The 27,029-nt window shown below is 44.5% G+C and overlaps 1 protein-coding gene across 2 annotated transcripts in view; it reads right to left on the bottom strand.

The window, feature by feature from the left end:
- Window positions 1-1,539: 1,539 nt before the first annotated feature.
- Window positions 1,540-27,029, bottom strand: part of LOC135901835 (monocarboxylate transporter 9-like) — a 30,950-nt gene continuing 5,460 nt past the window's right edge. Inside the window, exons 2-6 of one of the 2 annotated variants that reach the window (XM_065431682.1) lie at window positions 21,827-21,954; window positions 15,486-15,730; window positions 12,648-12,791; window positions 10,388-11,275; window positions 1,540-3,015 (exon numbers count right to left, since the gene is read on the bottom strand). In XM_065431682.1, coding sequence (XP_065287754.1) covers window positions 2,729-3,015; window positions 10,388-11,275; window positions 12,648-12,791; window positions 15,486-15,730; window positions 21,827-21,954 — 1,692 coding nt within the window. In that variant the 3' untranslated portion in view covers window positions 1,540-2,728. The remainder of the gene's footprint in view (window positions 3,016-10,387; window positions 11,276-12,647; window positions 12,792-15,485; window positions 15,731-21,826; window positions 21,955-27,029) is intronic. The other variant, XM_065431683.1, reaches the window with a different exon arrangement.

Here is a 27,029-nt window from a genome sequence, read left to right as displayed (position 1 = left end):
TACTGTTCTTCGACGTTGGGGCTGTGTAGCACCGCATCCCAGCGTGAAGAAGTGTTGCTTTCATCGCCGCGTAACGCGGGACATCGCCACAGCATGCGAAGTAAGTTCGCTAAGTCCTTGCATAGTGCACATGCATTTGTTGTCTGAATTTCGGGGTACATCTTGTGAAAAAGTAGGGGGTTTGGGTATGCCCCCGTCTGTAGAAGACCCTTACTGGAGGCTTACCATAATCACTAAACAGGAAGGTGTGCAGTCAGTGCATTCTACGGGTGCTAACTTATGGGGCAGAAACTCGAAGACTGACAAAGGTCGAAAACAAGTTGATGCCCACGCAAAGAGCGATGGAACAAACAATAATAGGCGCAACGTAAAGAGATAGGAAGAGAGCGTTGCGGCTCAGAGAGCAAACGGGCATAGCAGATATTCTAATTGACATTAAGGGAAAATATGGAACTGGGCAGGACATGTAATGCGTAGGTTAGATAACCGGTGGACCATTAGGGTTACAGAATGGTTGCTAAGAAAAGAGGAAACGCAATCGAGGACAGTAAATGACTAGGTGGGGTGATGAAATTAAGAAATACGCAGGCGCAAGTTGTAATCGGTCGGCGCAGTATAGGGGCAATTGAACATCGGAGGGAGAGGCGTCCGTCCTGCAGTGGACCTAAATTGGTTGTGATGATGATAATATAGTTGTATTTGTGTTAGGAATGTAGACAGGATGGGAGAATCAGGCAGTTTCGCACCGGTACCTACTAACTTCCGGATAGAACTGGCCTTGGGAGCCATTGTTGGTAAAAAGTTTTCAGTGACCGCGCCTGCAAAAGTAGACGCAAACAAAATAGGTCAAGCACGAAACGAGTGTGCATGCTAACACATATTTTAATTCCCATATATTGCCCCGTGCCAGCGCATAGGAAAAAAAATTGATTCTTGTAGCCCCATTCACTGACTCACCTTTTATTGGTCTTCTCTCTTCACCGTTCTGATTACCGGGCATAGCAGTAGCATTTTAGACGCATCATTAGGAATCTCCATCAGCTCAGCGATGATTAATCATTGCCCGTTTCTGCCTATGCGACACCAGTGACACTTGGGCCTGGTAGCACTAAAGTGCTTGACATTTTTCACTTTTATTTTATTTTCTGGGCGTGCTTTTTCTTTGTGTCTAATGTGTCATTTGTGCTTCTTTTTGTTCAGTGACAAGCTTCTGGACCCAATGGCGTGGGACACACGATTCTGCTTACAAATGATTAAAGTACAAGATCTGGCCAAAGGACGCGTTCGGGTGACCAATTGAAATTGTTTTTTTAGAAGCAAAGTCGAATTTGCCAATATTCAAGGGTGTAGACACTACCTCTGATGCGCCTCCACTCATACAGTAATAAACCTATTGACCAGCCACTCAATTTTCGAGCTGCCACCAGTGACACCTTGCTCTGATAGTAGGTACTATATGGCGCATCCAGAACGTCATACGTCATATGTACGCCACGGCGAGCCCGTTATCCTGTTGTAAAAAAATTAAGACTGCGTGGCGCCACTCATGACCAGTTTATTTACAAAATTTTGTGACAGAAATGTTATCACGAACAAAATGGTTTCGGAAAGAATTGGCTTTGTATCTATCATATGAATACTGGTGGGCTAAAACAACAACCCGTGACATAGTTTGAAAAAATAGAAACTGAAGCTTGTAGATTGCCGCCAGTAAGTCAAGAGCAAAGTGTTTGGGTACAATAAAAAGTGCAGGCTGCTTTTCGCTACCATGCTAAGGAATTCATGGCAATAAAAAAAACTGTAGAAGGAATTTGTGAACCACTACTTTACCACTCACATGCATAGACTCCAAGAAGAAAAATGAGGAACTGATGAGTATTGCTGCATTCGGTTATATGACAGAGAGTGTATGCAGGTCATGCGAATGGTTATACCATAGTGGAGCTGTTTAGCGCAGTCGTTGACTAAGGGCTGCTGAGTCTGCGCTTTTTTCTGTTTATTACAGGTTGCTTCAAAGCGTCCGTTGGAAATATTGCGCTTGCACTATGCCAAAAATATATTCGGAGTAACTAAAAATGGAAAACGAAATAAAAGCTGCGGAAACACACGGAAGTCCAGATGGAGAAGACGACCAGACTAGCAGGAGTAGCAAAGCGTTACACTGGACTAGTTGGTACGTTACAAAACGGGTAAAAAACCAGCGGAAAAACACAGCAGGCCAGATGAAGTAGACATCCGTCGTTAGTCCCTCTAGTCCCGCCCAGCTAGTCCCTTAGTCTTCTTCATTTGGTCTCTCGTGTGTTTCCCGTTTTTTTTTACTTGTGTTACAATGTGCCAACCATCCCAGTTTACCGATTTGCTATATCATAGTAACAATATCTAAGACGTTATGAAAATTTTACACAACATTTGGTAGAATCTTTGTCACCTTCCTGGCTACCGATACGGTGCAGAGACGTTTCGCCATCGGCTGCGCGGCGTGCATTCGATAGCGCCTCCATGCCGCCTAGTTTCAAAGCTAGGCGACACTTGAAATTATGCGCTTTATAGCGTCTTATTTCAAAGTACACAATATGGTGTAAACGCAGCCGGACAACCGTGTTAAAACCCGCGATTTGGGACACGCGCGTCTCAACACCCGCAGCACTTTCTGTAGCGGGATGATTTTGCGAACCGACCCGCACATGTCGTGCGTGTTTTGAACAAAAATAAATTCGCCTGCGAAACATCATGTTGAGACCGTTCCGCATTCTGGATCACATTTCCGCGCCTTCGACCCGGCGCAGTAAACGTCCCTGCAGCCAGGTTCCGTGGCCACGAAACCGGGGTTGCAGTAGATGGCATGGCCAGCAACGACGATGGCTTCGGCGGCTCCCTCTGCAGGTGGCTGCCACGTCTTGCGCTTGCGGCGCTCGCTCAGGGACACGGCTAGCCAAACAAGGCCTACCGTGAAGACGCCGACCGAGAGGAACCGGTACATGTTGTCGTACGACCCGACGTGGTCCCGGAAGTAGCCTGCAAGCGAGAGCACCGGATATGTTCACTAGTTCCTTCAGTCAAGCTGTAAGAGCCAGAATTCATTTTAGAGAATTCTTTAGGCCGGAGCTCACTCTTATTTTTTTTCTGAAATTGTCCGTCTAACACCACTATCTAATTATGAAGGACGCCGTAATGGGAACTCCGACATAACTTCAACTAGCGGAGGTAATTCAGACGTGCACCTAAATAAAAGCACACGGACGTTATTGCATCGTTCTTATCGAAACACGACCACATAGGCCGGGATTCAACCCGTGACTTCGTGTTCAGCGGCTCGTTGCCACAGCCTCAGAGCTTCGGCGTAGGGTATGTGCGTGGGGTCGGAGAAACGCTGACTTTTTCTATTCAAAGAGTTGAAGCTGGTAGAAATGCTTTCGTGCAAAAACCGCTCAATCAATTTCGATTGTTTCTTTTCTTTTATTTGTGAGATACATTTCAAGTGCACCAACCACAGGAAAACCCCACTTTAATATATGACATATTATTGTTTACATTATTTGCCTAAAGTCGCTATTTCTTAACTTGAATGAAGAAGTTTCGAAATCGGTGACTCTGCACCAAGAACAGATGCCACATTTCTGTGAATTGGATCTAGTAAAGCCTCTAAAAGAGACAAATTTGACGTATAGATTGGCAACTTATGTGATTTTTTTTCAAAGTTAACAATGGCCTTGCGAAAGTCTCTACTACCAAATTATTGGTCTGTTCTTGCGTTACACGTAATTAATCAGTTTTTTTCCCGCTTCAGACACCCCAATGGCTGCAATTTATGTGATTATTTTATCATTATTGTTAACTCTGGTGCATAAGGTTCTGTCTTTCTTTGTTAAAGTTACAGCAACTTTTGTGAAAAAGTTGACAGCCTCAATAAATATCGTAGTTGTTAGAGTAACTATGTTTTAACAGTTTAATTGAAAAGCAACAATCTTCATCCAAATTGGGCCTGTAGCTGGCGATAAAACGATTTCTCCATTTGCAAGTATATACATATAACAGTTATTGGGCTGCATCATCACGGCCATTTCATCTGTACGCATAAAAAAATATGCGGTTACTATACTCCGGTGATAACGGTTTGCTGAATGCAGCTGCTGTCATAGCCTGTGTTCTACCACCTCAACATCATTCGGCGCAGCAGACACAAACTTTTCTACTCTCTAAACGCTTACACTCTGCAGGATTTATTGTTAAAAGAACTAAATTTTTTGTGGACATTGGATTAGTGCAAAACCAACCCGAGTAACGTGAAATTCAAAACGCAGGCAAAACCACGGAGGTTATAAAAAGGATGGTTGCAGGCTAAGTATACCAACGATGGTATGCTTACCCTGAAAAAAGTCTAGGTTGGAAATGTCGTGCAGAAAATTAAACCACCATCATCATCAGCCTGGTTACGCCCACTGCAGGGCAAAGGCCTCTCCCATACTTCTCCAACAACCCCGGTCATTTGCTAATTGTTGCCATGTCGTCCCTGCAAACTTCTTAATCTCATCCGCCCACTTAACTTTCTGCCGCCCCCTGCTACGCTTCCCTTCCCTTGGAATCCAGTCCGTAACCCTTAATGACCATCGGTTATCTTCCCTCCTCATTACATGTACTGCCCATGCCCATTTCTTTTTCTTGATTTAAACTAAGAAGTCATTAACTCGCGTTTTTTCCCTCACCCAATCTGCTCTTTTCGTATCCCTTAACGTTACACCTATCATTCTTATTTCCATAGCTCGTTGCGTTGTCCTCAATTTGAGTAGAATCTTTTTTGTGCGCCTCCAGATTTCCGCCCCGTAGGTGAGTACTGATAAGACACAGCTATTATACACTTTTCTCTTGAGGGATGATGGAAACCTGCTGTTCACGATCTGAGAATGCCTGCCAAACGCACCCAGCCCATTCTTATTCTTCTGATTATTTCCGTCTCATGATCCAGATTTGCCGTCAACACCTGCCCTAAGTAGGTGTATTCCCTTACTACTTCCAGAGCGTCACTCGCTATTGTAAATTGCTGTTCCCTTCCGGGACTGTTAAACATTACTTTAGTTTTCTGCAGATTAATTTTTAGAGCCACTCTTCTGCTTTGCCTCTCCAGGTCAATGAGCATCCATCGCAATTGGTCCCCAGAGTTACTAAGCAAGGCAATATCATCAGCGAATCGCAAGTTACTAAGGTATTCTCCATTAACTTTTATGCCCAATTCCTCCCAATCCAGGTCTCTGAATACCTCCTGTAAATACGCTGTGAATAGCATTGGAGAGATCTTATCTCCTTGCCTGACGCCTTTCTTTATTGGGATTTTGTTGCTTTCTTTATGGAGGACTACGGTGGATGTGGAGCCACTGTAGATGTATTTCAGTATTTTTACATAAGGCTCGTCTACACCCTGGTACGTTTATGCCTCCACGACTGCTGAGGTTTCGACAGAATCAAACGCTTTCTCGTAATCAATGAAAGCTATATATAAGGGTTGGTTATATTCCGCACATTTCTCTATCACCTGATATATAGTGTGAATATGGTCTATTCTAGAGTAGCCCTTACGGAATCCTGCCTGGTCCTTTGCTTGACAGAAGTCTAAGGCGTTCCTGATTCCGTTTGCGATTACCTTAGTAAATAGTTTGTAGGCAAGTGAGAGTAAGCTTATCGGTCTAAAATTTTTCAAGTCTTTGGCGTCCCCTTACTTATGGGTTAGGATTATGTTAGTGGTCTTCCAAAATTCCGGTACGTCCGAGGTCATGAGGCATTGCGTATACAGGGTGGCCAGTTTCTCTAGAACAATCCGTCCACCATCCTTCAACAAATCTTCTGTTACCTGATACCTGATCTGCTGTTACCCAGCTGCCTTTCCCCTTTGCATATCTCCCAAGGCTTACTTTACTTCTTCCGGTGTTACCTTTGGGATTTCGAATTCCTCTACACTATTCTCTCTTCCATTATCATCGTGGGTGCCACTGGCTAAATCTTTATAGAACTCCTCAGCCACTTGAACTATCTCATCCATATTAGTATTGATATTGCCGGCTTTGTCTCTTGAAGCATACATCTGATTCTTGCCAATTCCTAGTTTCTTCTTCACTGCAAAATTAAACCAGGCCTGCTTCATACCTGTGGCGGTAACAGACGCAGAAGAATACCGTTAGAGCCTACAATTTAATATTCTGAAATAATGGTGTACAGACTCAAGCTGCTGGCAGCTACTGCGAAAAATCACTCAAGTGATGTCGGGGAAAAGGTACCGTGCGTTTATGAGTGCGTCATGAAATAAAACACACTGATGATTACTGCAAGACATGTCGCTTTGGTACGGCACGCGACAACACACCTGCATAACTTTTGGCAAAAATGACAGCATTAATTTACGCTTTGAAGAACCAAGATCATTTGAAGTTGGGAAGACAGAGCGTTTTTAAGTTTTTGTCTTGCTTTATTTTTCCCTTACCAATAGCTTGGCATGCCACTAGCACTGATCGTCTTCAATACTGTTAACCAACATATGAGCACGGCAACTAGTTGGTCCCACTTTAGGAAGGGTAATGCAGCGAGAAAAGATATGGACGCGGAAAAAAACGCAGAAAGGATTGTATAGTACTTGTAAGTTCGTTACGTCTTTCTCTGGTCCCTGTCGTTTTCTTTGATTTGACATTTCTAATAAATACAGCAAACTGCGAAATGTGATATTAAAGGAACAAAGTGGTGCGTGTGGCCTACGTGTACAACCACTGCGCAAGTGAAGAAAAAACAAAGGAAATAATTTGCTTCAAGTAATCTAAAAACATGAAAACATTTGAACTTAGCAAAAAAGATAGACAACAATTTTGGAAGGTACTGGCGGTTGTACACGGAGTGATTGGAGACTTTATACTCGACTGAGCTAAGCATAAGGAAGATGATAGTGCAGAAACGACATTGAAAGTTATATATATTCTTCTGTGATTCGCATTATTCCGGAACCGCTTATGCTCAACAGGGAGGAGAAATGAACAAATATTTACTAAAGTTCCGTATTTTGCTGATCCGAGTCTCTTGAAGTCAACGTGACATGATAAACTCCATACTGTGTTAGAACATTGGCAGTGAAGCCTGGGCGTAAAATATAAAACAAAACACCGTTTTTTTGGACATATTATTTCATTATAACTTTTCTCGAAGCACGCTGACTTACATTTACTTTCTTATGTATAGCCGCGGCATATAGAGCGCTTGCGCATTTTCAATGTGCAAAGCCAATAACGTAGAAGGCTTGGCACACGGCAGCACAATGTCGACGACAAAGTATGCGACTCGCCGACACATTTTGCAAACAGACTTGACTTCCCGGAAATCGGAAGCATGTGTTGAATATGCCTGTGCTGCTGGGATATTTTTGTTTGTTTTCTTGAGCTCTCTAACACTGCTGCCCTGCAGACCTTCTGGCCCCTTGGAGCGTAGCAGAGGTCATATTCTTAACAAAAGTAACCCATTGCGCCTTTAAAGCACTTTATTAGATGGTTCCTCTGTTTTGTAAAGATTTTAACCCGACAAAAAAAAAGGTCGAACTGAAGAAACAAAACATATAAGATTGCGTTCTGTGGGTAATTATACAATGGTTCACGCAGTTCGCCTACAGCTATGCACTAACTGCAGCTACCCCTACGTGAACATTCTCATTAAACGCGCAACTTTCACTCAATCTATCATGGTAAAAGAATTCTTAATATAGGCGAAATGAGCTGTGTAACGGATGTGATTCTGGATGTTACACTGTCGCATTTGTCGTTGTGCGATTCCAAAGAGTACTCGAATGTCAAAAGGTTTTACGGAAAACTGTGCGGTGCGTCTTTGCCCTTACATTGTGTATCTAATTGGAGCAGGCAAGATGGCTATAATTCTCAAAATAGAACTACAGAACACTCTGACTATTCCACTTTAACGATAACACGAGAGCCAGGGCACGTAGGAATTTCACAAGAAAGGTACAATTTCGCCGCAGCTGGTGACGGCTCATTGTTGATACGGCTCAACAATTCGTTGTTGATACAGGTTTAAGCACATCAAAACAAGACCGTTTTTTCTTTTTTTCTTCTTTTTTATTCATTTTTTTACTCATTTACTAGGTTCAATGTGCAGCACACATTATTCGTATGTACAGCTGTGCAGTGCATATTAAACTCTCACGATGGCGAAGATATTGCAGTTCTTGTTGCGTTATTTGCGCAGCAGCCCACTGCACTGCACTTCCAGCCTAATTCTAATGACACAGATGTGAAACACAGCTGAGATATTTCAACATTGTTTTTGTGCCCGAGTATTAGCGTAAGATTGTTTATGTACTGTTTTGCATACACTGCAGCTTCGCACGGGAATGTCAAGGTGTGGAACAAAAGCAGGTGTTCTTTTTTACCATGATAAAAAAGCACAGTAAATATGTGAATTAAAAATGTGCACATATATATATACAGAGCGTCGAGGCTTTCGCAGGAAAATGAAAATACTATCTTAACTCAGTCGCTAAGGCGCCGCACTGCGGTGCTCGAGGTCATGAGTTCGATCCCGTCCATGGCGTCCGTATTTCGGCCGCAAAAGCACTTGCCAGGTGATTAGAAATCATCCGAATTAGCTGCGGCGCACCTCATAATATGACCGTGCTTTTCAAATGCAAAACGGACATTTCTTTCCTGATAAAAATGAAAATTAGTGAATAGTTTCGATTTGCTTCATTCCAATTGTTGCCAAACTTTAGGGTTTTCAATAAATGACTAGCCTGCGAGGCCCTATGCCTGCATTTGATGACTAGCACCCGACAGACAACCTATAATGCGCGGACTACTCGAAGAGCGCGTGCCGAAATACATGGCCGTCTAAGATAAGTAACGTGTTTGTTCGGCATACAGCGTGGCAATTAAAGCTATGCTATGTAATGAAGTGTGTACGCGTCTTTAAACTTGTAAATAAAACCCTTCCAGAGATATAAAGTGAGCTTGCGCTGTTGATTGGGAATTATAGTAGACTGCTAGATGGCTCCTGAAATTGAAAACACAAACTTACTAACGACGCAGAATAGCGTTGACATTACTGTACAAAAGTTTTTGGTAGAAAAAGAACAACAGTATCTGTATTACCAACACAAGGAAACACGATAATTGAAGTCATTTACTCGTGCTTACAGTGCCCTGTGCTAGCACCGGAGAAAATATAAACAGTTGACAGTCACATTAGCAGACGCTAAAAATGAGGAAGGCAAAGCCTGCCCGCTCACGAAACCTTCGTTACATTACATTTTCATTCTAATGCCTTGTTACCTCCTGTCATTTTTCTCCCATCAAAGGTCGTGGGTTCAAGTGTCTTAATTAAGTATATCTTCATTAGCTGCGCCTCAATTCACTTTGCCTTAACACCAAAGGTAGTAGATTCGACTCTCGACCTCCACGATGTCAATTGGAATCCTATTCGGAGATATGGCTGGATTGCCCCTATCTCAATATGAATTCGACTTACACCAATGTTCGTGGCCACAAGTGCCTTAATTAACACTATCCTAACACTATCTAATGTTGGAGGCTCGAGTGGTCAAGTGCTTTAACTTCGCCTTGACACCGAAGGTCATGGATGTGAGTGCCTTAATTAAACATGTCTTAATTAACAGTGCCTTATTTATCTTTGTCTTAATTAACAGGACAGGCCGGGCTGACGCTTCTGCGCCTCTGCTTCACGCTTTCATTTTAGGAAATTGATGGCGTAATTTGGCCTAATTAACACCAAATCTAGTGGGTCTTACTCGAACGAAAGGCCATGGGTTTTAAATAAATCCGCCATAAAAACCACAGGTAGAGGGTTCGACTGCCTATGAATATTGGTGCCATGAAATTCGGCGCCATAACGCCAGACATCGGATTTTTCACCCGATGAACCATCTGAGGCTTTCGCCTTATTAAGGCGCTCGCATCACTCGGTTGTTCCAGCGTGAGCGGCGACGATGTCCGTGGCTGTTTCTATCACTTTTTTCATGTTGATGAGTGAGCATGCTTTGTATTTTGTACTCTGGCGCAGCTACGTAAAACTACATAAACAGCTATAGTAGATTGCAGGAGGCCAACCCGAAATGTACATTCGAGGAAAATGCAGTTGTACGAAGATTTTCCGCTCAATGCACTAATCCAAAAAGCGTGGTTCGAGAATTGTTCAGGTTGGTGTTACGGAAACTTTTAACACATTTCACGGTTCATGCGTGTAATAAAGGAGACCGAGGGAAGGGTCGCCTACGGTGATGTTTCTTTCAACGCCTAATTTTGTTGATAGTGCATCAATTTGTACATCCCAAAGACGCTTCGCAATGAAACAACATGGTCAAGGAAGAACCGAGTGGAAGACATCAACTTACCAATAAAAAGTGGCTTGACTATAAACAATGGGCCAGCCACTGTCCCGACGATTCCATAACTGATTGGAAGCCTCTGGATGCCCATGTAGTCGGCCATAAGAATCGGATACATGGTGACGCCACAGCCAATGGCCGTCGCGAGACACAGACAGGCAGCCAACAGATGGTAGTAGCCACACACATGTGGAAAAACTTGCAGTGCTACAGACATCCACAGGTAGGTGAGCATGGCCAGGGTACTGCGCCTCAGGTACCCTCTATCGGCGAGCAGCGGGATGCACAGGCGTCCAAACGTGTCGGTCATGGAGAAAAGCGGTATAAGACCCACGGCTGCCTCCAAATCCGTGCCTTTGTCGATAGCAAAGTCGACAATGGTGGCCATGAAGACGTCAAAGTTATAACCAAATACAATATATGTGAGCGTCACGACATAAAACATGGGACTCTCGAGCACAGTAAGCCCATGACGGAGACTCCAAGGATTCACCGGCTTCTTTGCTTTATCTTTTGCGTTGCCTTCTCCTTTTTTACCAGGAAGAGCGTCTTTCTGGATGGTGTTCGATTGTTCCTTCATGCATTCTTTCTGGATGGTGAAGATCTGTTTGGCTTGCTTCACTGCCAGTCCGTCTTCTGCTCGCTTGCGGCGAATCCATGGTGGCTCTTTCAGGAGGAGGCTAATGGCGATGACGTGACCTATGATAGCGCCGAAGATCATGATGCTGCCGCGAAAGTTGTACGTATTCTCGAGGTACAGCAGCAACCGCGGAAAGACGAACGCCGAGCTCGTGGAGCCGGTGTACACGATGCCAAGTGCGAATCCCCTGTACTTGTCGAAGTACTGGTTGACGAATACGGGGAGCGTCATGAACACCAGGCCTGATCCTATACCTTGTTCACGAATGAAGAAAACACAAAAATAGGCATGTTACGCTACGCAGCAGCCAAAAAAAAAATCCATTCTGCTATCTACACACGCAACCTACACTTAGGCTGATAAACGACAAACGAAGTGCTCACTCTGTCTATTATTTCTTTACCAACGCGACATAAAATGAAAAACGGCATTTCGGCGTACTAGTGATTGACGCGGTCAGCAAAAGACGAAAATCAGCACCTCTAGGCAAGATGTCATAAGCAATTACATCCTGCCGCGGTCATCCATTGCACTACGCTTGGCCTAAGTGACTGCAGTCTCCGCAGTGTGCGAAATACAATAGTAGAAGCTAATTAAACTTGTGCGGATCGCTTTACTCTTCGAGGAAGCACCTCTCTATTTATTCATAAATATTCATTCAGCCTTGCAGAAACAATGTAGCCTAAATGAATCGTCACAACGGTGCGTGTACGGTAACCAGCGGAGCTCCATGCCACAAATAGGCTCCTAAAAGCGTTTCAAATCTGATGCAGTATTTCCTGTGAAAGCTGTCCACTACAGTGTACATTGCATTTCTTGTATTTGTTTGCAGCAAATTTTATTCAGTTCAGACGGGAAATAATATACGGGGGGGTATTTTACCATTTGCATGCTTCAAAATATGTTTTTTGCGAGTCACAAAACCCCAAACAGCCATGGTATGCAACGAGGTGAAACACTGAGGCTACCAGATTCAGTTCCATCTCGACTGCAAATAGTCTTCTCAAAAGTTTGTGAGTTACAGCGTGCGTGATCGGACATTCCGTCACATTGTAATAAAAGGTCCATGAAGAGCCATCGTTACTGTTCGTCTCTGTCATTTAATAGGGAGAAGACTCTTCCATCGCAAAATCCTACGCGTGTTGCAGGAGCTTCTTCACATTGCCCTGCAGTAAACATTATCATTTTCGGAAGTAATACGGATATTTTGCCAAGCAGTTACTCTATGTATACGCTTGTGATTTTAGCCTACATGCTAGGAAAACACCTGCGCATGTGTAATATCTACAGGCAAGAATACTGAGTATTGTAATCCCACCTCAAAAAAGATAATAATTGGTTAGCTACAATACACAAATCAGCTAGTATAATGAAAATTTGCAAGAAACAGGCCTCTAGGAACAATGGATAGAAACTGTATAGCTTTGATTCACGTTCTCGTTCAGAATTGCGCTGCGACCCATGCATTCTTCCGCGGACAATCACATCAAGCGATGTTTGGGCGCGTCACTAAAAATGTTTCTGTACACTATTAATTGCTTTATTACCACATCGAATAAGGAAGGAGGTGTTGATTTTTAGTGCCATGAAATACTGATAGGTGTTATAACATAATCGCAGTCTTACCAAACACAATCCCTTGTGTAACAGCAATCCATGTTATGGTCGGTGCAAAACTCGAAGCGATGATACCACCTGACATAATTATGCTTCCGGCGAACATGACAGGTGGAGGCGTGAACTTCTGGATCAAAGGACCGGCGACAAGGCCTGCGGGAATAAAAGGAGAATGCGGAAGACACTGTGTGCTCTATTGTCTATAATTTCCAAGAGAGAGACAGAGATAAGAAAAGGCGAAATGGTGAGAAGCTAACCAGGTTAATTTTCCGGTTAGCTACTCTGCAGCGGGGGATGGAGTAAGAGAAGGAAAGTGTAGAAGAAGACAAAGAAAAAGACCTCTTCCCAGAATGTAATTCTTTAAGAGTCCATTCGCAGGACTACGGCCAAAATTTTAGTCATACACAATTATTCCCACAACACTAATTGCTCATTTTTATTTCTCTCGTGGACGTGCCAAAGCGTTGTAGAGTATAATCAGCAGTCTCACTTTGCGGTAAACAACAGTATTTACTCTAGCATAAGCACTCTTTTATCAAGTAGAACAAGGCACGTTGTAACGAACTGTGCGCATAGAGTCACGCACACACAATTGAATATTAACTTGAATGCCACTATCGTTGACTCATCCTAAATCAGCATACATACAATATTCAAGTGTGTAATGTTCAGCAAGTCCCCATGAGCCGTGCGTGCATCGACGCTTTGCTCAACTCGCGGTCACTTCCAATAACACATTCAGAGATGATTTAATCGCCGGATGAGCAAGGACAAAAGAGTACTCTCTGCTGCATATTTTTGGCAGCTTTCTCTGTAGTATGGAATGATCTATATTAGAAAGAAAGCGCTAAGCCCCCTCCCCCCCCCCCCCCCAAGCAGACATGGCAGTAGTGGCCAAGTGAAGTGATGATACATAAGCTAATGTCTATATATGTCTTATGTGGTTTTAGTTTGACGCCTCTTGAGTGAATATTCGTTGAGGATGCTGGAAGAGAAAGTTAGCAAAACTAGGAGATGAATGGCAGAGGCGTCAGCAACCTGATTAAATGTCTGAATGGCTACACTGCAGGAGGAGGTGGGGTAATGGTCGAAAATGTCAGGAGAAAAGAAGAAAGGATACGGAAGCTAATCTGTATGCACGAACACAATGAAAGCAACTCATATCGACTATATTTTGAGTCAGTCTTAGAGGAACTGAAAAAAAAAACACTGGCCCTTTCTGAGCAAATCTGGCGGCCTTAGGCTGGGACCATGGTCCGAGAAGTCACATTTCCATAAGAGCACGGTTGTCAAGTACACCTTCCATGGTGCAGGCTGCTTTTCCTCAGCACTGAAACAAGGATTATTGCACAGAAGGTGCACGATTGTCTCTTTACCCCCCCGAACATCACATCCTGGTCTTTTGGCAGTTGACAAGAAGGAGTAGGCAATAGTAAATGGTACTTCAAGCCATAGGCGACACATGTGCGAGCAAACTCCCATCATGGTAAGTGGTTCGGAAGGAACAACTTTTATACGGTGGTCCAAGGAACAAAAGAGCTGATTTGTCAACTTGGTGAAATTACATTCAACCTGCATAGTTTAGACAGTGCACCGCTTTAGGTGTTGGACTCTAGGTACAGGTGGTAAATGTCTAAAGGATCCGACACTATAGTCGCCAAAGAGACACATTTTTCACCGGAGAAAGATTAAGAAGAAGGCAGGAGGCATAAGAGAGCAATGAGGCATGTCCATCCGCATATCTATGAAAATGGCAAGCACTGCTGTGACTGCTGATAGTTCGGTAATTTAGAAGTGACTAACCGCTCTCCAACAAGGAAAGCTTTCTGCGAAACAATGACCCGTATCTTCTAAGCTGTATTATGTAACAATTTGTCTGACTTTCCTTTTTTTTCGCCAATAGGCAGCGGCAGCTCAGCGGCTATTGCGCTGCACTTCTGAGAATGATGTTGTGGGTTTAATCCCAACCACAGCGACCGCATTTCGGTGGCGACAGAATGCAAAACGCCTTGTGGACATTGCAGCAGGTGCCCAGTCGGGGGTGGGGATGAGGGGGAGGCGAAATGAATCCTCATTCCTTTCATGCGGTCTACCTCAAAATTACATCGCGGTTTTGGCACGCAAAGCCCCAGAACATGTCTCTCTATTTCTTTGGCCCTCGCCACTCGGCATCATGGATAATGAGAGAGGAATAACGTCGCAGGAAGATAATTCTGAGAAAATGAGGCCTGGGGGCACCGATTTTGTAAGCATTGTTATTGTCAGTGCTCACTGGATCCGAGGCCGCTACGCATTGTGATTATCGTGGGGATGGGCGACTCGATGCAGTTGATGAAAAGTAACTGCTACAAATTGCGTCGTAAGGATTCCGGAAGGCCAAGAAGGGTAAGCTAATGCATTATGAGAGTTTCAAGCGCTTAATCCATGTTCATGATCCTCAAGACTCCTCATTCATTTAGTACTAGTCAACAAGACTTGACTCGCGCGGTATTGAACCTTGTAGATAGCGGATGTTAAGTAGCATATTCTCTACTTACAGTCGTGTCTGGGCAAGAAAGCGCAGTCATCAATGGTCTAAATTGCTATGGATCACTTATATGTTTATATCGCTTCTTGAAAGAAAGAAGTGTTGAAGGCACGCTTATTTAGAATATAGCAAAATTTTAGCATACGGGGCCTTGTGCCGTGTTTCTAACAACCACATATTTTATTCACTTAACCGTTCCCAGTATATGGGTGACGCCTCGACAGGAGACGAAATTGTAGCTGGCATTGACATGCGATGCTAAAATTCGTTTGTGTGCCGAGTACCATGAGTAATTGTGTTTTCGACTGCCAACAACTCACCAGCCATGTTGGCCATGGCTCCCATGAGGCAGATTGGCCAGGCGGCTTGACCGCGGTCGGCATGGAACTCCTTCATTATGCCGATGTAAAGGAAGCCAGATGACCTGATGGTGGCGGAAGTGAGGAATGTAGTCATGGCGCAGATGATAGCCACGTGCCAGCATTGGTCAACTCCCCGAGGAGTGGCAGTTGGCTTAGGCGGCGTCTTCGAGGCACTGATAGTGCGTTCATCCTGAGCATCCATCCTGAACAGTAAATATATATACAATAAAACACTTTAAACTTACTTTAAACGAAAAGCTTGAGAACAATAAAAGAACGTAGCGAACGTATTTGTGTTGCCGAAGGTGAAATTGGGAACAGTCAATCTTCAACAGCACCGCTTGCGATACCAAGAAGCAAAAAACAACACCACACGTGTTGCTACCATCAGAGTTTATGACTTGAAAAAATGCAGCTTTAACACTCCACGGCGAGACTTCTGCAAACCACGCCTTCGCACGCACAGCCTGCAGCAAGTGAACAAATTATAAAAATTTTTATTTGATGGCGAAAATCCTTAACCAGAATTCATATCTACTATCGTAAATACATGCGTCTCTACATTCGTGGTATCCATGTAATCAGCTTCGCTGGTAGTCGGCATGGGCTTTGTTGTTTGCTTGTTTCTTAGCATGATTACCGTCCTGCTACGAAATAAGTTCTTATGTTCATTTGACAACCTTTCAAATTGTTATGTGTAGATTCCTTGAGACGACTACCTAGTTTTGCTGCATATGGTTTCCGCCCGCTAATAAAACTGATTTTGTTATTAATAACAGCATACTGAATCTCATTTGTCGTGCGACGGACTGCGGACTGCGCGAGATTCCGAAGTACTGGTAACTGCTTGGTTATATGTCAGGTTGTTCTGTGGTGCGTGGGCCGAGCATGCGGCATGACCATGCGTGGTTGCACTACGGCGTTAGTCCGTGCTTTTCACAGCGAAGCTATCTATGGTTAGGATCTCGGAAAAACTTCGCGCCCGTCCGCAGAAAAACCCAACGCAGGTGGGCCAATCCCGGCGTCCGTGCAGGACTAGGAGCAATGGCTCATGCCTCAGTAAGGCAGGGGCGTGAAGCGAGCGTACCGCGCAGCTTTAGTTTCAATACAATCCTGACAAATAAAAAAGCCGTCAAACCACATAATTGATGACGAGGTGCACGTGATTCCGCGCATCTCAAAACGGGAAAAAAAAGAGTCGTTCACCCACTTTGCGGATGAGTTTGGTGTCGGTGCAGGGTCAGCAGCAATGGATCATGCCTCGGTAAGGCATATGCATGAAACTAGCGTACGGCACAGCTTTCGTTTTAATACGAAACGCACAGATAATACCAGCCGTCAAACCACATCATTGATCACGAGGCGCGCTCACTTGCGCGTTGATCAACGTACCTATCCGCAAATCCCTCGCCGGTAGTTGTTGTGGGACACTTTAACGTTGACATCTCAAAACTGGAAACATAGCAGTGGTTCCCTCACTTCGCGGAAGAGTTTGGCCTGAGTTACTTCATCGATACAGTTCAACCTACCACCGTACACGCTCCATCCATCGATTCAGCGTTGGGTAAAAACATTTCTAAAATAAGAATGCAAAACATCAGTGCGTCTTATAGCGACCACAAAGAAGTGTAGCAGTCATTTCAAAGGAATAAATGAAATAAAAAGCTTTTAAAGCTGCATTCCAACGTGTGTTTGTGTCATATATCACTTTGTGGAGCAATCTGTATACCGGGCGCACATCATGGGACCGATGTTTCATAAGTTACCCTACATTAGGCGCAACCTATGTACAGCTTCACTGACCATCCACGCACACAACCAGTTTTCAAAAGTTATGTTCTGAAAAGCAGAGGCCGCGTTCTTTTTACGCGATCCCGTTTTTATATTATTTCGTGATTGGGCAAAGAGGTATTGGCGAAGCATAAAGCTTATATGTGTCATGCTGGTTTACCAACCGCGGTGATCCCTGTGACCAGGCCCTCGACCTCATACAGGAGGCTGTCGTGCCGGAGGATCATTGCCGGAGGATCAGTGATATTTTATATCTACGATCACTTATATGTTTCTAGGTTGACTTGGATTGGCCGTACACGAGAGAGTTTATGTTTCAATTCCCATGCCAAGCAATCAGATAGTGCGAGTAATTTCCAATTCACGCTTCCAATTCACATACACCGCTTCTTTTTGTTGCGTAGAAACCGATAAAGCCAAGATAATTCACAAGACGAACACACACAGCGGTTTTGATGGTGCACGTCACATGTTCAGGCAGCTAAGAGAAATTTCCACAGACTGTACTTACATATAACTAACTGGCATATAATGAGCGCCGCGCTGGCTACAAGAAGAGGATACAAGGAGATGTTCCTCGTGCGACCTTTCCTCCTCGCATCATGAAGAAAGAAAGCTGTACTTTAGAAACGCCACTTTGATAACCCAGAGGGTGCAAGGTAGACCGCGACGCACACGCGCAGCTATGAAGACGTTTAAAATATAAAACTTTCGAAATGCTTTCGCACACTGAGAGGAAGTCATTGGTGCCGAGATCTGACATAACGTTTTTCCAGCGAAAATATTTCGGCCGCAATTCGTTTCATTGCCTAATTCCGTAATGGACAGAGCTGATCCCTGTTCCATCCTTGGGGCTAATACAGATGACTGTGTAAGCCAGTCCGTTCTAAGTGTTCGCTGTCACCTACCTGGACGTGCATTATTCTTTCTCCACGCCTTCTCGGCCTTGAACACACGATTTTCCTTATCTCACTCCATCACAATTCCCTCACCACATCCTAAAAATTTCATTCGCACCACCCTCAGGACATTTTCCTTCGCATTTATTCACGGTCCAGTGAATGAGGACTGAATCGGGGCAACGAAGCGCGTATCTAGACAAAGAGGCAGCTTAATTTGAGTGACGTACACAGGTCATTGGCGTACGGAAAAAAAAAGTTTTTTTTACGTGAGATGCATTAGGTACACAACATTTTTACACGGTGATGTTCGCCCGTCAAAGTGGGGTACAGCTTCTGCGTGTTGTCAACGGACACAGCCACGGATACGAAGTTGTAGCGCGTTGGCGGGAGGGCCTCGGCATGCTCCTTCCAGATAATGCTTGTGACTGTCGCGGACAACTAGGGTTGGGAAGTTTGTTTGATTATTTTTGTACTGTGTTAATCACGGAGTCCACAGGGCAGACTAATATATTTCGCAGTTCTCCTTCATCAGGTCCCTGTTGATCGCCGTCAGTTTCTCGTATCACTCCAACCCTTTTTAGGTGCCCTCCAGTTTGAGCCTCAAAACGGCGAATCACTTCGTGTACCACTACTCGCAAGAGTCACAGCGGTATCCTTTGCATTCATTTTATTTTTTAAGAAATAATCTTTATAAAACTTAGAAATAACTCTCGATGCATCACTATTGAGCCCCCTTTTTTTTCTGTGCTCGCACTCGTTCTCGCATGAAATGTATTTCTAGTGCAAGATGAAAACGCAACGTATGTGATGAAAAACCACGATGCCGCCACAACGAACCGGTTATTCAAATGGCCTCAAGCGTCCCCTGGTCTGACACTGGGCTTTCCCTTTGCGAAAGAATTGTCCGGGGAAAGGACCGCGCTCAATGCAAATTACAGGATTCCCTGAGCATGAAATAATGAAAAAAGAAGAAATAAACGCAATTAAACGTCTTTATAAATTTGGCACTGCACACAAAACACTCACAACGTAAATATAATAAACTGAATTTCTTGCACAGTTTACCCACACACATAAAATTGACAAACGCCTTTTCCACAGGCAGTCCAAAAGGGGGTTTGTTAGACATTTTTGGTGTTGCTTGCTAAAAATGCTGCTGCTAAAAATGTTCCGTAATATACGTTGTCATTTTCTGCACTCGTGGCAAACTGTATTCAGTGTATCGTCTGCACTAAAGCTTAGAATTCTGGCGGGAAATTCAAAAAAAAAGTATTTGTCCGATATTTGGCAGTATTTGAACGCAACTAAAGAAATAAGACCACGTCTGATTTCACAGAAATCTCTCCAGGTATATCTTCTATCATAGGCTACCTGTTTTCTGCTGGAACACGTTGGACTATCTTGTGAGTGCGAAATAGCAAAATATGCAATCATCTTTATGTTGCAGCAATTGCCTGCCCGCGGGACCCGCTGCATGCGCAATCGCTAGGTTTATCTATCGCTTCTACCTCTCACAAGAACTTATAAGTATAGATCGGTTTGCAGTGGAACAAGTACTTCCCTTTTATATATGAAGCGAATAACAAAGACGCGGAAGTTCTAACGGCGGTCGTTCAGTTGATACTTTATTGCGCAGCTGAACACGATGTTATGTCGCAGCTTGTATTCATTGCAGCAGAGGCCGTTTTGCAAAAGCCTTGCCCCATTTATTCATTTGTACGTCGAAGAATTACAGATGGTAAAAATAAGGCGAAGCCCTCCACGATATCATCTAGCAATACAGAACACGTATTGGAGACTGAACATGGTGTACGAGGGTTCCCTATACACTGTACAGAGACAAGCGCTCATTTTAGAATAACGCCGTCACAAGCCGTCGCAGCATAGGGCTATGAACGCAGCGTTGCACCTCTTGGGGACAACACACCGGCATGATCGCCGTAGTATCTGCTAGTGCTATAACCGTTATCTTGTGCTGTGTGCATCCGTGACTCTGTACCTGTGCTGCGCTTCACTCTCTCTCACTTTATTTCCTTATAGTTTTAGGTCTAGTATTCCTCCTCTCCAGTGCACGATAGCATCGGGCTCTTTCTTGCGCTTAATCTTTCTGCGTTTCTTTCACCTCTCCCTCTTAGAGCTGGTTCCCCGCAATCGCTTATACGTCAATCAATACCAATACATGAAGAAATTTTACATCCATAATGAAAACAGCCTTTACATAAAGAATGATAAAGTTTGGAGACGGGGTTCTTCGTGAAAACGCCCGAAAAGAAGCTGAGTTGCCAACACATTTTCTTTAAATTTTTTGCGCTAGAGAGTAAGTGGGGTTCAAACCTTGACCACAAGACATCCACATCCGAATGCGTAGAAAGCGCTCAACGTTTGAAGCTTTTGCATGCAGAGGTAATTGCACGCTTTCTCTGTGATTGTAGTCGTTTCAGTCTAGATAAAAAATGCTTCTTGTCCCGTCCGACAAGCTGGGCATCCGTCACCCCACGCAACGGAGAATCTTCCGACATCTGGTACCAACCGAAGTCAGCAAAATTTGGTTAAACGCATTGGTGAGTTCTCTGGACGGAATGAGACTACGATAGGGGCTGTCATCATTGGTGGGGTTTTATCACATATTCTGCGGACAAGTTCTCTTACTTATGGACAGTCAACCCAGGTAGACTAGTGGCGTGTTTTCAGTTTCATTGTAAATAACGGGCCAGTGTTCCACAGAAAGGTAGGTGGCTTCTAAGTTCTTGAAAGAAGCTGAAGCCGTAAATACACCTGGCTCCTGGGCATTGCGCCGTTCCACAGCAGACACCGAGGGTCACCAAGCACTTCAACCTATACATCATGTTTCATTGTGCTATTTTTTACTGAGGGGAGGCATGTTCTTTGCAGAGTGCAGCTGATCAATCAAAGGAGATGAACATTGCGAAATGTCCTCCATTGAAGAGATAGATATTTTTTTTTTTACCTTCCAGTAAAAAAGTCGGAACTCTTGCGCGTTGATAATATATTGCAAAATTGTCCGATGAAATTCAACACTGATGTGTACACGAGGTTGTCAATATATGTGGCGGCTAGTTGAGGCTGTTGACAAAGTATTTCATTAAATTTTTTATATATTTTCACCTTAAAAGCCCGGAAGCATTACATAAGGGAGGGCTTTATTCTTTGTAACAATGTTAGAATGATGATGATGAAGCAACATTCACTGGGCCCGAAATAAATCGGTGGTGCACGCAGGCACCAGACGGGGTGGTTCCCTAGTTACGGGACCCATATGTTTCCAGCAGCTCCTGGCCCCTGTCCGTCAGTGCGAGCTGAATCGGTAGGGCGGGGCTGGATAACAAGGTCTCCCATCGCTCAAGCGGTTGGGGATTGGGGGTGTTGGTGGGAAGGGGAGGAAGGGGGGTCTTGAGTTCTGTGCGCTCTGCCAAGACGTGCGGCAGGGTGCCCTTTTCTCTTCTGCAAAAAGGACAGGGCATATCGTATTCCGCAGGGTACATGCGGTTCATCAGTACGGGATGCGCAAGCGATCCCGCCTGCGCTCGACGCAGGATCGTCTGTTGTTGCCTGGTGAGTTTGGGGTGCGGTTCTGGCAGTCTGCACCTTTCTTCTCGGTACATCCGGGTAATGTCCCGAAAGCTGGTAACCGGGTGCGGTAGCTCTGCCGGCTCGTGCTCGGCCCGGATTGACATTTCTCGGGCATGGTAGTCGGCGATGGTGTTGCCTGCTACCTGCGAGTGAGCCGGGACCCACATGAGCTCTATGGCTCTTCCCGGAGGCTTGTACTTGGCTAGAATGGCTCGGGTCGCGGAGGAGATTACCCCCCTGCGGAAGCTTCTGTAGGCTGTCTTTGAGTCGGTGACTACGGTGTCCACGCTCGACAATGTTAGAACAAATGTACAGAAAGTAAAGAAATAACAATAAACAAATACAAGCCAGGAACAATTGTGAAAAAAAAGTAACATCATGTTAGAGTAAGAGTAGGTGGGATCAGTAATTAAGCAGTGTGGTTATTTAACATTTCGCGGAACGTTTTACGGTCAGTGCAGGACACGATATCTTCTGGGAGATGGTTCCAATGGGTTATTGTGTCGGGGAAGAATGAAATGCTCATGGCAGATGATCGGGTGTTAATGTTTGCTATGGGACGACTGTGGCTTAAGCGAGAGGATGTACGTAAGGTTTGATTTAACAGGGAATGCCTGGAGTGTGAATGGTAATAACAGGTGTGAAGCAAGCAGAGACGAGAGATGATCCGGCGGGAAGCAAGTGATGGTAGTTCAAGTGTACGTTTTAGCGCGGTTATGATGGTATGACGAGAGTAATTGGAAGTTCTAAACCGAGCAGCGCGATTTTGTATTGCTTCTATGTCGTAGGTTAAATATGATTGGGAAGGGTGCCACATAGATGACGCATATTCTAACTGCGGACGTACGAATGTTAGATATGTTAGCTTTTTTATTTCTAGTGATGCGGCTTTCAGGTTGCGTTTTAAATACCCAAGGGTGCGCGAAGCATTAGAACAGATGGTGTCAATATGAGTTGCCCATGATAGGGTCGATGTCATGTCAACGCCGAGATATTTGTAAGACGGGGCACGATTGATAGGACCGGAATTTATTGTGTAGGTGGGACTGGTTAAGCTGCGCTTGCGGGTGAAAGACAGAGCTTTGCATCTAAAATAAAAGCGAAGGAAAATAGTACGAAATTTGCACCTCAACGACTGGACGAACAACTGAACAAATAATTTTTGAAGTTATGCCTGATGTGCACACGGTAGCCCACAACATTAGGAAGGTGGCAGCCAAGCAGGGCATAAACGTTGTATTCTCTGTTTCCTGCGAACTCTCGAGCCTTTGCTCGCGTATATTGATAGGCAGGGCAAGAAATCCGATGTGTGCGACGCAACAAGAGAACAATAACATTTTGGGGGCTAGTTTCTAAACGACATGGTGTAGCGCTAAAAACACGGGAAAAGAATTCTAAGCGACAAGCAGAAGAGCAATAAAGAAGGTGCTATGCTCGCAACCTTTATATGGCATACCGCACACAATCTCGACACCAGAGCGCGGCAAAGATCAAGCGACAAGTCATCTTGTTTCCGAGTAACCTAGGAATTTCATTTCTGCATAATATAGCGAAACAGATGTTTGACTAACGCAAGCTTGACCACTGATAGGAATGTTCTACACCTCGAGCAGTTCCCGCGCGGTTTTATCTCAGCTCATACCCAGAATTCTCACTTCAGAAAAACGTGGTTCACAGGAGCACGATCTGCAATATGCAGAGAGGTGGGCACTCGTATCCTTTCTTATATTCTTTGCGTGCTCACTCATTCGGTCATTCACACAACGACTGGTCTGCCCAACTTAAATTTTTCCGCAAATTAGCGGTGTCTGGTAAGCCACAGCAGTGGCACAGTTTTGTGTGTAGTGTTCTGTGTGCTTGACTTTGCAAGTATGCACAGCACATACCGTGATTCGGGGGCATCGGTGAGCCAGTTTGTTCAGTGTGGGAATAATAATAATAATATTTGGGGTTTTACGTGCCAAAACCACTTTCTGATTATGAGACACGCCGTAGTGGAGGACTCCGGAAATTTTGACCACCTGGGGTTCTTTAACGTGCGCCTAAATCTAAGCACACGGGTGTTTTCGCATTTCGCCCCCATCGAAATGCGGCCGTCGTGGCCGGGATTCGATCCCTCGACCTCGTGCTCAGCAGCCCAACACCATAGCCACTGAGCTCAGTGTGGGAAGCACAACAGGTGCCCCTTAACTGTTCGCCACATTCTCGAGATTGTGATTTACGTTCTGGAAATTTGGTACCACCTGACCTTTTTTCGGGGATCCCGCTCGCCTTCCTCGCTCATTTTAAAGTAGCGCCGTGTTTCTTGCTCTTGTGTCACTTAGAATCTTTCTTTTTCTCTTTTTCTTGTGCTGCAATATCATGTCGTTCTACTTCAGAAGGTTTCCACGGCAAATGCCAGACGTGTGGTATATAAGTTTCATCTGATTTCTCACGTGCTAAAATGTTAATACGCCAAACAGGCCGGGTTATTAATCATCAGCTGCGTGAACACCTCACCTTCCTGGGTTCTGTTCACACAGCAAACCCGTCTTGTAATTGCCTTGAATGTGGTTGCTACCCGCTATTCAACAATGTTATTGACAGAGGCAGGGGCAAAGAAGAGCGCGAGATTCTAGAAGCTTACTACACAGGTTTGCACACTGATGATTATGTTAGCACAACTTTCGTTTGCTTGGTTGAAAAGGATTTGTCTTTTTTAGATTGGTCTCGACAGATTTGGCTTGTATCTCTCCTCCATGATTGCCTTGTGACTAGGGCTGGTTCTCCTGCGCATGCTCGCTTAGCCTTGCTAGAATGCTCTGTTTTTGATAAAGCACAGTTGTAGGTCCAGTCGTTTAGGGGGGAATTCGCGCATCTTGTTCTTAGTTATTTTTCTTCTGGTTTTTCGTGTAAATGATACACCAACTGTCCCTGATTTCTACTCTCTTGCGAAGGAAGCCTAAACATATTGCCCGATTTTTCTTGACAGCACGATATCAGTACGCAGCCAAAGAAAACATTTTAGCCCCCGCCCCCCCAAAAAACACCGGAGACCTAATTTTACCAATTATTCTAGCATTTACAATAACTGAATAAAAGTAATTGAGAGGTGAGCAGATTTCAGCTGTCACGGCCATGTCACAGTAGCTCTGGCTTCACATCTGCTGGTAAGCAATTGGACGCTGCCACTCCAGAATTTTGGTTTGGACCGTCCTTGGATGCACGTTAAAAGACCTTCGGTGGTCAAGATTAATCGATAGACGCCCACTATGGCGTATTTGATAATCAGATCGTGGTTCTTGCACGTGAAATCACAGAATTGTAAGTTTTCTTGGAAATATAAACGTGAGCAATAGAAAAATAGATATGGTTGTCTTGTACAGAGTGACTTTGACGCTACATAAAAATTGCGAAAATAAAACATATTCAGAGAACCCTTGTGGCTGACGTTATGGAACAGAGCTTGATGGAGGATCGTTGTAGCTGGCATATAGCGGCGCTTCATTGTCGTCGGCGCCGGTTTCACTCTGCGCAAGATGTCAAGCAAGGGTTCGAATTTGGCAGACAGTGTTTGTAGTCACCGAAGCCTGTTTCACATTTCCGTCTTCAGAAACATCAACTTCGCCTGCAGAGACGTTACTTGAGCTGAAAACCTGGCTCTTTCGGGTAGAGCTGAGCATCAGAACCTCCGTCACGTAGGTGCGACGGTGAGTAGATAGGCAAGCAAGTAGGCAGAGAAGTAGTAAACTGCAATTACTTTAGACGGAGCTGCTGGAAAGTAACATGCTTGAAACTGTATGCTCGAAACTGATATAGAACCGATTGTGGCCGCAGCATCAAGCGCGGTCGATGGTCGCGAAAGAGATGAACGGCCGCTTGCGTGTGGCAGCTGGTATACATGTGTTATTGAACTTTGGAGGTGCGGTCGCCTCAAAGAGGGAAAGCCTAGAACGTACCAGTTTCATCTGTTGCCCGCCTGCAAACTACTAAGCGATGAGACCATTTTTCTGAAAACTACCATACGTTTTTTAACATACTATTGTCCGGAGGAAAGAAAACCGGAGATTATCGTTCTGAATGCTTTCTGCTGCTTTTCCTTTTTCTGCCGTCGTGCCTCCAGTGGGTGCACCCGAGCTCGACTCCACCTTTTTGTATTCTTCACTCTAGTCTACACCACCGAAAGTGACATTGGTGGGCGACACTGGCTGTTTTGGAATGATAGAAGGCCTTAAAACCAATTATCGCGTCTCAGTTGAGAAAAAAATTTGGCAGTACATCAAAGAGGCTGAAATGCCGTCTGTAGCAATTAACAGTGTAGGTCGCACTTTTACGGACAGGCTCAATGCGTCCACGTCGTCTACTGGTTGTCTGACAGAACGAGAAGGCGAGCTTTTCAGTCGGTGTGTGGTCGAGTCACGTTTTCGTGATGTTGCCGCTGTCAGACCAGGGGTTCGCATCCTATAGACTGAGCCATTGTCCAGAAGAAAAGAAACCGGAGGCCAACGCTTCAAAAGCCTTCGCTACTTCTTTTTCTGATGTCCACTCGCCCTCGATGCAATCGTCCGAGCCTAAATGCTTCTCATTATCCTTATTACAATAGATATTATAAGTACGTACCAGCCGCATAGTCGTCTCCATGTAATCGCGACTACGTAACTAACATTACCCAATTTGTGGTGAAGAACCAGTAGACTTCCTGGACAGCCCATGATGCATTGGGGGTACTCCAAGGAAGCCTTCTGGCTATAAATTTATTTCTATTTTTATTACTGACATGCAGGAAAAGTCACTGGAACCATTAAACTATTTGCAGATAACTGCGTTCTTTATCAAAATATTTACTCACATGGAGGCCACATAACATTAAATAATGACTCAAACGGAGTGACTAACCGGTGTGCCGACTGGCAGCTGACTATGAATACTTAGAAATCTGCAGTTCCATCAATCACTACGAGAACAAGTTTCTCAAACATTTCGTTTGCCGTTAATGACGTACGACTGGTACAAATTCGAGAACCCAAGTACCCCGAATTAACAGTTACATACAAATTCCGACTAAACTCCCATATTAAGAATGTAACATCCACCGCTATGAAGCGCAATTTCTTCCTTCGAATACACAACTGACTAGAACCGCCTGATGAAAAGATTGTAGCGTACAAAATTTTTATCAGGTCAGGCGTCGAGTACGCAAACGTTCTTCCGGCTTCCCGTAGAACAAGGGACGAATTAC

This window comes from Dermacentor albipictus, chromosome 2 (assembly GCF_038994185.2).
Source record: "Dermacentor albipictus isolate Rhodes 1998 colony chromosome 2, USDA_Dalb.pri_finalv2, whole genome shotgun sequence".
NCBI classification, from domain to species: Eukaryota; Metazoa; Arthropoda; class Arachnida; order Ixodida; family Ixodidae; genus Dermacentor; species Dermacentor albipictus.
Note: the sequence above shows the minus strand (reverse complement) of the source record. Positions and strands in the feature narration are given on the sequence as shown.